The sequence below is a fragment of the Gymnoscopelus braueri genome, assembly GCF_963280865.1.
Source record: "Gymnoscopelus braueri genome assembly, chromosome: 4".
NCBI classification, from domain to species: domain Eukaryota; kingdom Metazoa; phylum Chordata; class Actinopteri; order Myctophiformes; family Myctophidae; genus Gymnoscopelus; species Gymnoscopelus braueri.
Genome location: NC_137605.1, coordinates 39,671,144 through 39,685,222, shown reverse-complemented (window position 1 = coordinate 39,685,222; position 14,079 = coordinate 39,671,144). Strand labels below are relative to the sequence as shown.

General features: G+C 42.9%; 1 protein-coding gene across 1 annotated transcript in view; it reads left to right on the top strand.

The window, feature by feature from the left end:
- LOC308083154 (CUB and sushi domain-containing protein 3-like) overlaps positions 1–14,079 on the top strand; it is a gene marked incomplete at its 5' end in the record, with an annotated part of 383,054 nt that overhangs the window by 260,920 nt on the left and 108,055 nt on the right. The window contains 4 exons of the mRNA XM_080425319.1: positions 962–1,139; positions 10,854–10,999; positions 11,803–11,883; positions 12,803–12,916. Coding sequence (XP_080281445.1) covers positions 962–1,139; positions 10,854–10,999; positions 11,803–11,883; positions 12,803–12,916 — 519 coding nt within the window. The remainder of the gene's footprint in view (positions 1–961; positions 1,140–10,853; positions 11,000–11,802; positions 11,884–12,802; positions 12,917–14,079) is intronic.

Sequence of the window (14,079 nt, the reverse complement as noted above, 5' to 3'; positions counted from 1 at the left end):
GACCTTCTTTTTTTTGTTTACTTTATTATGTATGCACCTTTTTTAAACAATGTGAAAGCAATAGCACATCCCCTGTTGATTTATGTCACAAAAGCCCAGAGGGACCTCTAAGAGACAATGGACTTTTTCACAAAACAATTCACAATTAACAAAGTCAAAGTGCCTCAACGTTAATTCTCCTTTTTGAAACTATATGCATACAATAATATGGATTTTTTTTGGTCTTCCGGTAGTCCAAGCCCCCTCCCAATCCACTCCATAAACTCCAGATTCATTGTTTTATTGATGGCATTGTATGGCAACTGTAAAATTGTACAGCCCATTATAGTGATATATGAAGCATTCTCGAGTCTTTATTGCAGTGCCGATTACTCCACTGCATGTTGTAAATTTTGAGGAAATTCACTTCAGATGTGAACTTCAAGTTTTTTTATTCATCACATACATAGTAATGCAAGGCAATGGCTCTTTTAATCCTCAGAGAACATTTTTGAAAGCCATGACATAACAGTTATTTAAGTCCAGGAGCAAACTTTATATTGGCTCAGAAAGTGGTAAATATTTTTGTTTTGCTCACTACATTCCCTCTCCCTGGCGGCGATGTCCCCGGTTTTTATTTGAACCTGAGAGCTGTGCGTTGGCTTTAACTCGCAGTTCAAACTGAGTTTTTAACACTTTTCCTTTGAAGGGTTACGACAGGGAAGTTTTAGTACAGTAGTTTTAGTACAGAATCAAAGCCACTCAATGTCACCAGGTTCATGATATCCAGTAACTACGCCCTGAGGTTGTCTGTTACAGTAATATATATTGTCATAACCCATAGCATGTTGTTATGGTTGTTTTACCTACAGTTAGCGGTGGTACACCCATGAGACCACATTTTATGACATGTGGTAAATCAAATGCACACTCTGGCGTTTTTATGCAACTTCTCTGACAGCCTTTCTGCCCTCTTTTTTAGCTCTCTGTGGTGGGAATATCACATCCATGAATGGCACAATTTACTCTCCTGGACACCCAGCCGAGTATCCAAACTTCCAGGATTGCATGTGGACTGTCCGGGTACCTCCAGGCTACGGGATCTACATCAATTTTTCTGTTATCAACACAGAGCCCATCTACGACTACATCACTGTGTGGTGAGTGTTCGCACCATTATTGTTTAACTCATAGGCCAATGAGTTAACATCTATGTGCTTACAGTACACAGATGTACTGTAAGCATGAAGGAGAATAGAAAAGAAAATGATGGTATAAGGACAATCTTTGTGTGTATGATCTTGACTTGGACAGGTCAAATAGTGAGAATAAACAACCATCGATTTATTTATCTGTGATGTTAGCTTCTGCAGACAGTCCACTGGCCATGCGTGTCAGCTTTATCCACAGTCCACACCCATGTTTTTTTAGAGTTAGGAAAATAATAACCCTATGTGCTGGCGATGCATGATCAACAAAGTTTCTGATGCTGTGCTTTGCTAATGAAGCTGTTCATTCTGAAGTCTTGTCTTGGTGGTTTTAAACTTTAGAAAATACTTAATTATGTAGATTATAGGTGCAGTGAGAATTCTGCTTCAGGGTATATATTTTTTTAATATGAGAATGGGAACAGCCATTTCCAAGGCTATAAAAGAGTCATCAATAGAACAGATTTCCCCATCATATTCCAATGGGCTAGCTTGTGCCCACAGTGTTTAATCTATGTTAGATGACCCGTAATGAATCCTAACTCTCAGGTTGTCTTGGTTGTATTATACAATCTGTGCAATATTTCTTTACTTGTTTTTATGAAAGAACCTTTCAGACCCCTGTCTGTCCTGTCCTTTCTTTCTTTCTTTCTTTCTTTCTTTTTTCTTTCTTTCTTTCTTTCTTTCTTTCTTTCTTTCTTTCTTTCTTTCTTTCTTTCTTTCTTTCTTTCTTTCTTGCCATGATGTTATCTATCTATCTATCTATCTATCTATCTATCTATCTATCTCTCTATCTATCTCTCTATCTATCTATCTATCTATCTATCTATCTACAGTATCTATCTATCTATCTATCGTATGTACTGTATCGTAACTGTATAAACTTTGACCAAGAGAACTGTTCCTCTCAGCCAAGATGCGAGTTGTGTTGCACACTAAACCAATGTGTGCCTAGAGGTGTAATGAATTTAACTTGCGATTATATCACACCACCCACAAAGTACGATAAGACTACTGTAGTACAAAACTAAACCACCAAAACCACAACAACACAGAGATCTGTCTTAAGGCATCTATGCTGTTTCACTTGCTGTTTCAATAATGCTTGTTGGATGGCTAAAACTTTTGAAGATGATAACATGGCCAAGAACTTTGAATCTGTCTGTCTATTCCGTTGAACAGTGATGCATAGAATTTTTGACATTCAGAATCATGTCGAGGGAACCCTAAAACAAGCCATGAATGACTGCAAGTACTTCTCTTTAGCGCTGGATGAGAGTACAGATTTGATGGATGTTAGCCAGCTTCTCATTTACACGAGAGCCATTGACAGTTAATTTCAAGTACACGAGGAGCTGTTAAAATTGGCCTCTTTGCATGGCACTACCAAGGGCGTGGATGTTTTCAACACAATTAATGATGTTTGTACATGAATATGGGGACAAAATGATATGCGGTACAAGCACATAATGCACAAAAAAGGTTTGACATGGCCTTCCTCACAGATATCACCGCAACGTCAATATGTATTTGCAAGGAAGAGCACAAACTGTATCTCTATGCACACATTAATGCATTTAAGCATAAACTTCTCAAAGATGGCTTTTCGTCCTACCGACTAACTTTCCCACCTGCAAAGAGATACGTAAATATGCCCCCCAATGTGAGGAAATATTCTGCAGCAGCAATTCAAAGATCGCTTTCAAGATGTCCACCTCGTAGTTACTGATAGTGGTGTTTGCTGGGCACCGCACTGCTGCGGTCTGTATGCTGTGTGCAGTTATGTACTTCAAATTGGCTGGTGACTAGTTTTTGATCTGCTGTATCCAACATGGTGGCCAAAAAATAAACAATCTCATTTTACAGCTAAGCGGTACACTAAAATATGTTTCTGAAAACATTTGAGGTAAGAAGGCAATGCAGTAACAAAACCTTGATTCCTATTTGAGCAGCATACCCTATTTTGATAGTTTGACTGGAGTTTTGAGAGCCAGCTGGGTTGCGTGGATGGACCTAATTTGGATAATGCTACAGACACACCAAATTGAGTCACGACGAATCTAGATACACCAGACCTGCAAACGCTCTGGCCAGTGGATTGTGCTAAATGCTTTTTGCAGTTACGTACTGCAAAAAATGTCCGGTGCTTAGTTTTTGATCTACAATCTTATTTTACAGCTAAACGGTACACTAAAGTATGTTCATGAAAACATTTGAGGCGGAAGGCAATGCAGTAACAGAATCGTGGTTCCTATTTGAGCAGCACTTCCTATTTCGATAGTTTGACAGAGGAAAGTTGTTGGTTGAATTCAACTTAATGCAAATTATGTCCGTCCACTGCAAGATGTCCGGCTTGCCAAACTCGGGTCAAACTGGGGCAGTGTAGTGCTGATCAAATATCAAATATTGATAGTTGTTTTTTAGTTTTTTTATGCACGCGAGGGCAACTTTTCAACCACATCAAGTCAAAATAGAGAAACAGACTAGAAACAGAGTAGTCAGATTAAACTCTGTTCCATCTCATGCAGATCGGATGCACAAACATTGAGATTGACATTACTGTGCGCCTGGCCTGCTGCAGGAGAGGCCCCAAGTGTCTCAATAAGACATAACGGTCACACTTTACTTGAACATGCAAATTCATACACATAATTAACGCTTAATGATGAACTCATACATTCATTTATAATGAATTTATCATTATTTCATCATTAATTAACTGTTGATTACATGTACTAGACCATACCCGGTGAAGTGCGCAGGCAAAAGTAGTTGCAAACGTGGGGTTATTGCACGTCCTACTGTGCATACATACATATATACATATACATATACATATACATATATGCATATACACACACACACACACACACACACACACACACACACACACACACACACACACACACACACACACACACACACACACACACACACACACATACATATATATTCTGTCATGCATTGTACTTATATTAGAATGAATTGATTACTACAGCAAAAATAATTATACAACACTGTTATTACAACTTGTACAACTATTATTTCAACTTAACAACAACAATATAATTATGTGCATGCAGATATGCACGTAAAGGGTGCACATTCAACAGTGGAGAATGTATGGGCGTCCTTAACACATTGACCGCCAGAGGTTAATCTCATAATGTACTCACCAGTGCCAACGTTTTATTGTTGTTTTTTGTTTTTTTCACGTCGCCACAGATCTTGTTAAAATCCTTAAGATTGAGCTGTGCACTGTTTGTAAACATCGCGGAGATCTCACTGCTTCTACCAGTGAAGACCACGTGTCAAACGGAGCCGCCATGTTTGAGTTCTGACCGTTTAAGTTAACATGGGAAATGCGAGGATGAAAAACTACATGTTTACAGGGGCTTTTACAGGGGTTTTTGGGTACGACTTAGAATGGAGACAGACGGGAAACAAAAAACGTGATCGCACTTCCGGTCGAGATCGGGTGGTGTTACACTGAAAATGGTCCCCCTAGAAAATTAAAAAAAAAAAAAAATTCGAAAAAAAGGAAAAAGCACCACAGCCCGTAGGCTACGGGATTGGCGCTTAACCGTTGGATTTAACGGCCCGTAGAACTACGGGCCCGGCGGTAAATGTGTTAACAAAGAAACGCTCTCCACCATTCGTTGCGATACGGGGCGACCGTGTTTAGGGGCGAGACAATTAGGCGCAGATTGCTCACCCCAGACCGTTCGGTGCGAGCCTGGGCGACCGTGTTTAGGGGCGAGATTGTGGAACGGTCGTATCGTTAGCTTGTACAGATTTTCGGAGAGTCGACATGGTGTAATGGCTAGATGAGATTAACTTTTGTGTCTCTGGTGGAGAGATTTACGTAAACGCGACGTGCTACCACCTTTGCACGAAAAGATTGCATTGCATTGCATTTCATGCACACACTCTCTCTCTCACTCTCTCACTCACTCTCACACACAGCTCTCTCTCTCCCCCTCTCTTTCTCTCTCTCTCCCCCCTCTCTCTCTCTCCAGGCATCATAAGCATGGCGAGATTGTCTGATTGAGACTGTGTTTGACATAAAAATGCGAATAAACAGCTGAGATTGTAAATTGGGCGAAGCACGTTCAACACACACACACACCGCGCGCGACCCGTTGCGAGCGCTCACTCACACACACACACACACACACACACACACACACACACACACACACACACACACACACACACACACACACACACACACACACACACACACACACACACGGTACTGCGGCCCGTGGCCCGTCGCGAACACACACACGGGCGTCGCGCAAACACAAATAATGTACATTGTGACATGTCACACGTGCCTCCCCAACGTGCATGCGCACGTGCGTGTCCACGCATACACGGGCGCGGACCCAAGTTGTGGTGCGATCATCTCACACACACCACCACGGAGCCACGATGTAGAATGAAATGTGACTCCCTGGCGTAGGCATGTTACTCGCCCGCCCCCTCCCGCTCCCACCCCGGCCTAGAGTGGGCGGAGTCTATGGTGTGACAGACTTTGGTGTTGCCATGTTCGCCTATTGTAAGCGGTTTAGGGGCAATATTGGTGGAAGTGTGTTTTTGGCGTTGGTTGTGAAAGTGCAGGTGGGTGTGGGGACGCGTTGTGAGCTTGTAGAGCGGCTGTTTTCCAAGAGGCAATGTATATGTGTGACGGTGCTTCGTTTGGCCTTCTTTTCATAGACCTTGTTGCTTGTAGGGCTCGCTTCGTTTGGCCTTGTTTTCATAGACCTTGCTGCTTGTTTGTCTCGCGAAACCTGGCAACCCTGCGCAGCGTGATCTGCCATTGTTTGACACATAAACGGTAATAATAAGCTGAGATTTGATGTAATCGAAAAACGGGCTTCACAGTTCCATGCACATGGTAATGGTCAATGGCTGTGCGCAATTTGAGATCAATAGCTCCAGGCACTGAGGAGAACCGGGCAGAAACATTTTGGGCTCAGGGCTCAGAGGTTTGGGCTCAGAGGTTGGGCTCAGAGGTTGGTCTCAGAGCTTACTGGACATAAACGGTAATAATAAGCTGAGATTTGATGTAATCGAAAAACGGGCTTCACAGTTCCATGCACATGGTAATGGTCAATGGCTGTGCGCAATTTGAGATCAATAGCTCCAGGCACTGAGGAGAACCGGGCAGAAACATTTTGGGCTCAGGGCTCAGAGGTTTGGGCTCAGAGGTTGGGCTCAGAGGTTGGTCTCAGAGCTTACTGGAATTATAGTTAGATTGTTGCATTCTTAAGTACAGTGTGACCGAAATATCTACTGATCCACTTGTTGGTGAGGGTGAATGACTTTTAATTACATTCTGGTTGTCTCCGCCATGCCGAAGGCCTGGAGGCGTAGAGTATGTTTTAGTCCTTGTCCGTCTGTACATCCCGGACATGACCAATCGCCATGAAACTTTGCATGCACACTCTCAGTAGGCCAATTGGGTCACATTTTTATAGTCTTTGGTATGACTCGTTTGGGGATTTAACCCAGACCCCCCCCAATCTCAGGGTGGATGCTCGAACCACAAGACCACTGCAGTGGTTTAATATCTAATAGAAGGATTATTAATTAATGAATCAATCTATCTGTCTGTCTGAATCTATCTACTTTATCTATAGCCTGTGTGTGTGTGTGTGTGTGTGTGTGTGTGTGTGTGTGTGTGTGTGTGTGTGTGTGTGTGTGTGTGTGTGTGTGTGTGTGTGTGTGTGTGTGTGTGTGTGTGTGTGTGTGTGTGTGTGTGTGTGTGTGTGTGTGTGTGTGTGTCTGTGTGTGTGTCTGTGTTCTCACTATATATGCACCTCAGGCAGACGTGGATCTTTCCTCACGGGAGATGGTAGAGGGAAATGCCTTCCAGCGTTGGAGGCTGCTGTACATTAGGGGAAGAGGGGTGCTACTGGCACTCGTCTTTTCAAATGAAATGTTTCATAAACAATCTGTCCCCTGATAGTAAGATTTCATTTTACTGCCTGACTACCGTCGCCCACTTTGCTGATCACTCTAAAACGCAATGATAATGTATATATAAATGATATATACGTAAGGGGACGCGAGGGGGTGCGGCACATTTCGCCTATACTGACATGCTCAAAATAGGGACGACAAGGCTAATGTGGTCACTCACAGTACATATGTATCAGACTTCAGATGAGTGGACTTCATTATTAGGATCCAGTCGTGGCATGTTCCCTACCTGTCTGAAGCGCCATTCACACAGAGCACGATATATAACGATAACTATATTCACGTCCACACTGATAAATAATACGTTCTGTAAACAGTAGCACCAAACATTATGTGTCTGTGTCAGACTACAGGGAGAGGGGAGAGATCGAGAGAGATCTCCTCAGTAGAGCTGAAAGGATTATGGATTATTTGACTCTGATTATCATCATCATCATACTAAATAAGCCACCAAATCTCTGTCCGCAAAATAAGTCTCTGTCCGCAGACACATTTCTGTGTACAGAATGTCTGTCCGGGGCATAACTCGATGGACCAAATTGGTCCCAGATTTGGGATATGAGCTTCAGATGACCGACCCTTGGTAGAACGTGTCAAAGGGCAATTTAGAGGGGCTTACGGATTCCGAGAATCGAACAACCAAAAAACGGGCCCGAGGAGGAGGCATGGGATTCTAGGATTGCTGTTCTGTATGTATTTACAGTATATTTGAAAGAGAGATCAACAGCTAAGTAGGTTGTGTTGTTAAAATGTTCCTCTGACTCGGTAAGCAAGGTTGAAACTGCTGACCATGATTATTTATTGTAAGGTTTGAATTGTGCTTGTAAATGAGATGGTCTTTGTGAATGAGGGATGATTATGTTGTTTTCAGAATATAAGGCAAGGCAAGTTCATTTTGGATAGCAAAGTTCACACACAAAAGCAATTCACAGTGTTTTGCATACAGTAAGGCATGAACAGGCATTTTAAGGAAAATAAAGAATAGAAAGGATAAAATAATGAAAAAATATGGTCCTATTAATAATGATCCAGTTGCACACGCTCAGCAATAAACTTGTATTAAATGGAAAGTGTATGTTGTACCTTAATCCAAAGCACTTTACAACCCATTCACACACACATTCACACACTGATGCGGAGGGTTAGAGTTAGAATTTCAGTGTCTTGCTCGAGGACACTTCGACTGGATGACGGGATCAGGGAACCTTTCGATTCCCAAGCGGCCGCTCTACCTCCCGAGCCACTGCCACCTGTATTCACCAGGAGTGTTGTAATATTTATTCTGGTTTCCCCTTTCTACAACACAATAATTGGGCAGCATCAACACACACCTTAAATTCACAATTTTTGACTCATTAGTCAGTAGGTACAGTAGGCTGAAAACAAAAGACTGTGGAGAACATAAAAGTAGTAGTGTTTAAAAAATCACACCCTGTGTGAAGTGGGCGGTGTCTTGCTAGCTAATCACAATACTGAATGGAGTCGATCAATCATGTACAAAGGATAAATACATTTATTGAAACACTCTTTATGATGGACAAAACCATAACTTGGTTATGGTTGCTTATATAGGGCTATGCACATGTGTCATGTGACACTGGCCAATCACAGTCCTGAATAGGCTGTGATTGGCCAATCACAGCGCAGGATAATTCTACTAATTTCCTGGGCCCAGATCACAGCGCAGGAAAATGTACATTTTTCCAAATCTCACTTATAGGGGCGGTTTCACCGCCCAAAAATATTGGTAGGTGCAAGCCTCAGATCCTTTGGAAGGTTGTTCCAACTGTGTGTGGCATAATAACTAAACCGTAGCATTAATAACTAAACCCTGCCTCACCATATTTTATTTGAACTCTAAGTTTAGTAGACCGTTCCTGCACAACTTCTCAATGATTCATAATTTAAAAGCAAAGTCAGAATGTATTTGGCTCTATACCATTGAGTGATTTAAAGATGAGCAGCAATATTCAATTCTATGGCTCACTGGAAGCCAGTGCAGAGATGTGAGAACTGGTGAAGTGTTCAACTTTCTTTGTTCTTGTTAGAAGTCAAGTGGCTGCATTCTGAATGAGATAAGGCTTTGTATCCTACTTTAAAGTTATGTGGTGGAGGATACTCATAAATGCAATGTTCACCTCAACCAGGGAAGTATGCATTATATACCATCCTTTTCCTTCTGGACGTAGGAGGGCATTTCTCCCTATGAAGTGTGTGTGTGTGTGTGTGCGTCAACTTTATTGACACATCACGATTATAGGTGTAAATGAATGGGTGAAATATGTTTCTGTGCGGGCTCTCAACATTGCTAGAGTTAGAATATGGAAAGAGAGTATAGCGAGGACAATAAAACAGAACACAGAACAGGTCAATAACAGGAAGGCACAGACAAATCAAATATACAAAGTCCAAAATACATAAGGTGCATGATAAAACAAAATTGCAATGGAGGTGGCACTTGCCGGCAGAAATGCTTCTCATGCAGGTGGAAAACATATCCAGCATATAATGATACATTATCAGCAGGCACAGACGCACACGCGCACACACACACACACACACACACACACACACACACACACACACACACACACACACACACACACACACACTTGCTTATGGCAGTCCATCCTCGATTATGACTTCATATATCTCCCAGTTTGTTTGCCTAGTACACCTTCCCAGAGCCTGCAGCCAGAGCCCGCACAAGCATGGACGTCTCCCATTAACAATAGTTTGTCATTGGGTGGTGTCTTCTGGATGATGGTGTCCAATTTGCTGTAGAGGCCATCCTTTGAGTCTTCACTGGCACACAGGGTTGGTGCGTATGCACTGATAAACGATGCATGTTGACCTCTGGTAAGGAGAACGTGCCATGTCAGCTGCCTTTTATTGATGCCTATTGGAGTTTATGGGAGCTTGGAGGTGTTGACACTCTGGGGGAAACCCTTACCAGAAAAAGGTCCTTCTCCAACCACAGTTTCATCTGCATGGTTAAAGTGATTTGGTTAAATATATGAAAAACAGGGTATTGTGTAGAACATCACGGTTTCATGTGCATCTTTAAAGGAGTAGTTCACCCCAAAAAATACGTATTTTCTATCAATAACACACCATGAAGCCTTGAATTCGTGGAGTTTTTTTTTTTGTCGCATTTCTAAGTCAATAATTTTATGACGTTAGCATCTTTCTGCCGGTCATCAAATTATTGGCTCAGGAATGCGACAAAAACTAAAAAATCTCCATTAATTCAAGGCTTCATGGGATGTGCAATTGATAGAAAATAAGTAATTTTTTGGGTGAACTACTCCTTTAAGTTGTAATACACATGGCGACAGTGCCAGCACTTGGTGCCTTTGCCTTCTGATAGCTGAACAACTAAACTGGAGCTTCTTTCAATCCCCCTCTCTCTCAATCTCTCTCTCTCTCAACCGTTCCTTTGCGACGTGTTGTGAGCTTGTACGTACATCGGCTATTTTAAAAAGAAAATCTTGGAAATTCTTGATAAATTGTGAAAAATTTTAACACAAATCTTCTCTTTTGTTGCTCCCTGGCAAAAACATATTTTCGGATGGGGGTCTGCTGCGGCCAAATACATAATCAATTAGGGGATCCTTGACAGGAAAAGGTTTGAGAACCACTGCTCTAACCCTCCCCTTCCTCTCTGTCTTTTAGGGATGGACCTGACCAGGGCTCACCGCAGGTCGCCCAGTTCAGTGGCACCTCCGTCCAGGAGGGCGTGTCCACCACCGCCAATCAAATCCTTGTCAAGTTCCACAGCGATTTCAGCACGAGTGGCTTCTTTGTGCTGCATTACCATGGTAACCTCCCTTTGGCTACCGGCCAAATGAAGGGCTCCTCTTTAGCGAGGCGATGCTCTAATGGCCCTTATTAGTTTGATGTCCAAGTCCTCTGATCACAGGGAGCAGGGTGTACTAATGAAGACCAGAGACGAAGAGGAGGGAGAGGAGGCATAGATCAGCTTGCCATTGTATTGTTCCATATGGGAGTGTCTTTATTATCAGCTTTTTATTGGAGCTTCTTAACCTTTCTTCCATATTTCGCTTCAAGGTATCACTTCTGGTTCGGTCTAATGGTGAATGTACCTACACTGTGTGCTCATGCAAAATATACAGAAATGATGATTTTGATGTTCAGGAACTGCGATAGGTCGCAGTTTTCAGCTTAACCCATTAAGACCTGAGAAGATTCTAGAAATGTCTTCTAAATCCTAAACAAAATTTGAAAGAAAAACCCAAAATTTTTTTCCTCGATTTTTCAAAAATAGCAGATCTACAAGTTCATATCGCGGCACTCGGTGCCGCGATATGAGCTTGTATATCTGCTATTTTTGAATAGCCAAAGGCATCTAAAGTGACACAGAAGCGTTCCAGGTATCTATGGGTTAAATAGTGTACAATGTAAAGTATAGGCTGTAATTAGATGCACACACAAGACACATTCACAAAATTAAGTGTACCATAATATCAGCTCATACACATACATGCACATGTACACATACTCACACACATGCACATAAACACATGCATACATGTGTTTATGATATACAGTACAGAGGGCGCTTCTGTTGATTTGGTTTCAGTGTTTCTGCTCTCGTCCACAGCATACCAGCTGAGGATTTGTCAGCCACCCCCTCCTGTTGCCAACGCTGAGATCCTAGCCGACGATGATGTGTTTGAAATAGGTCTGTTTGTCAATCTTGTTCCTTACGCTCCAGTTACAACACACAAAAGTACAGCATGCAAGGAGTAGATGGATCTTATTGTAAACTTAAGGGGACAGAGGAATATATGTGATTGGACTTTATATTTCAATTTAGAGTTGTACTTTTTATTAAAAAAGTATTTTTCTTCCTATGATTTGCTTTCTTTTCATTTAGCCGTTCATGTGTGTGATCTCCAAATTGGAAACTAGTTTGGATAATGAATTTCACTCTGTTCACCTGTTATAGTTTCCTCTGTCTAAAAGATTTTTTTTTGTTTGTTACAAGTTTCCTTCTCCTTCCTTCCTTCCTTCCTTCCTTCCTTCCTTCCCTCCTATCCTCCTTTATTCCTTACGTACTTCCCTCCTCCTTTCCTTGCTTTCTTCCTACTTAATTTGTTTTTTAATGTTGTAATTTACTGAGCACGTAATAGTAATAAATGTATTGTGAATGCTCAGAAGTGATTACCACTGAGTACGAGCAGTCCCTTTTGTGTGTGTGTGTGTGTGTGTGTGTGTGTGTGTGTGTGTGTGCGTGTGTGTGCGTACGTGCGTATGTGCGTGCGTGTGTGCGTGCGAGTGTGTTACTCAGTTTCTTGGTAATGAGGTGTCTTTAGTACCATAGCTTGCTAAGGGGATGTCAATCTTCATTAGAAAATGTGCTGTTGATTACTGTCAAGTGGTGCTGCCGATGAAGCTATTACTAACAAAAGGTTCTGTGCGTGTTTGCGTACGTGCTTGTTGGTATCTGTGTGCATATTTTATCGTTGTGTGCGTGCATGTGTGGGTGGATGGATGACTGTGTGTGCAAATATATATTTTTGTCTTCATGCCAACCTCGATATGTTTTCTCTGTGTGTGTGCGTGCACATGCTCACTTGTGGGTGTGAATGATCCTACAGGGGACATCATTCGGTACTCGTGCCTGCCAGGGTTCACCTTGGTGGGCAGTGAGATTCTGACCTGTCGGCTGGGGGAAAGACTGCAGATGGATGGAAGCCCACCAGTCTGTCAAGGTTGGTCTCACTCTGTGATTTTGTGTCCGTCAAACGCATGTACGTGTGTGTGTGTGTGTGTGTGTGCGTGTGTGTGTGTGTGTGTGTGTGTGTGTGTGTGTGTGTGTGTGTGTGTGTGTGTGTGTGTGTGTGTGTGTGCGCGTGCGTGTGTGTGTGTGCCCGCCCGATGCCAGTATTCCAAGGTTGGTTGCACGCAGCAGCACCCACTCGTGCTGCATCATTTAACAGACCACCAAGAGAGTCCTCTCTAGCAGCCTCTGAGCAGCGCACAGGGTCCCTATTCCAATTTATCAAGTCCCTCAGAGTAGGAGCAGTGCCGATCCAAGATCACAGACCGGGGGCTCCCCTCAACCCAGTGCCTCACTTTGGTCAATCAGTGTAAAAGCAATTACAGAAGGTCAGCACCTCCCAAATGGGAGGTGTCATCATGGGTCACGACACCCTGGCCAGCAGGTGCCGTGTCATTGTTCCGACGGCTCATTAGTCCGACGGTTACTAAGCCTATACCTAACCCTAACCCTAACCCTAACCGCACGCGGAAGCCACGTAGTTTGGAGTAATGGGATGTCGGACTTATGGGCAGTCCCCGGCCAGCACTCCAAGTGTCCTAGACTCCCTCTTGGCTCCAAAGCTGTAAAATGACCTCCCCCCTCAGTCAGGACTGCAGACTCACTTCCCATTTCAGACTACAGGGTACTCCCGTAGTCTGAAAAGTCTAGCCTCGCGTAGCCAGACTATATCACTGCGTGGATATGAGTCTGGTGCTTCTATGAGGACGTTTTTTCCCCCAAAGGGCGGGATCAAAACAATGGCTCTGGACGCAATTGGTTAGACCTACAACCAACTACCAATTACAGTCTCCCATATTTTATTACTGGGCCCTGATTGGTCACCCCAGACTTCGGGAGCAGGAAATGGATTCACAACGGAGCGGTGCCAGACCCAAATCGCAGAGGGCAATTTTTCTTTCGCACTGGCAGATTAGTCTGGTCCCAGGCTATGAAAAGTCACCTCTTCAGACTCTCTCTCACTATGCAGGACTCCTCTTTCCTTGTACTGTATCATTTCTTGTTGTCTATTTTTGATAGATGCTTGTTGTACTTTGCAGATAGATGTATGTTGGTTTTGTAGACATACTGTTTGTCCACAAATGCTAAGATAAT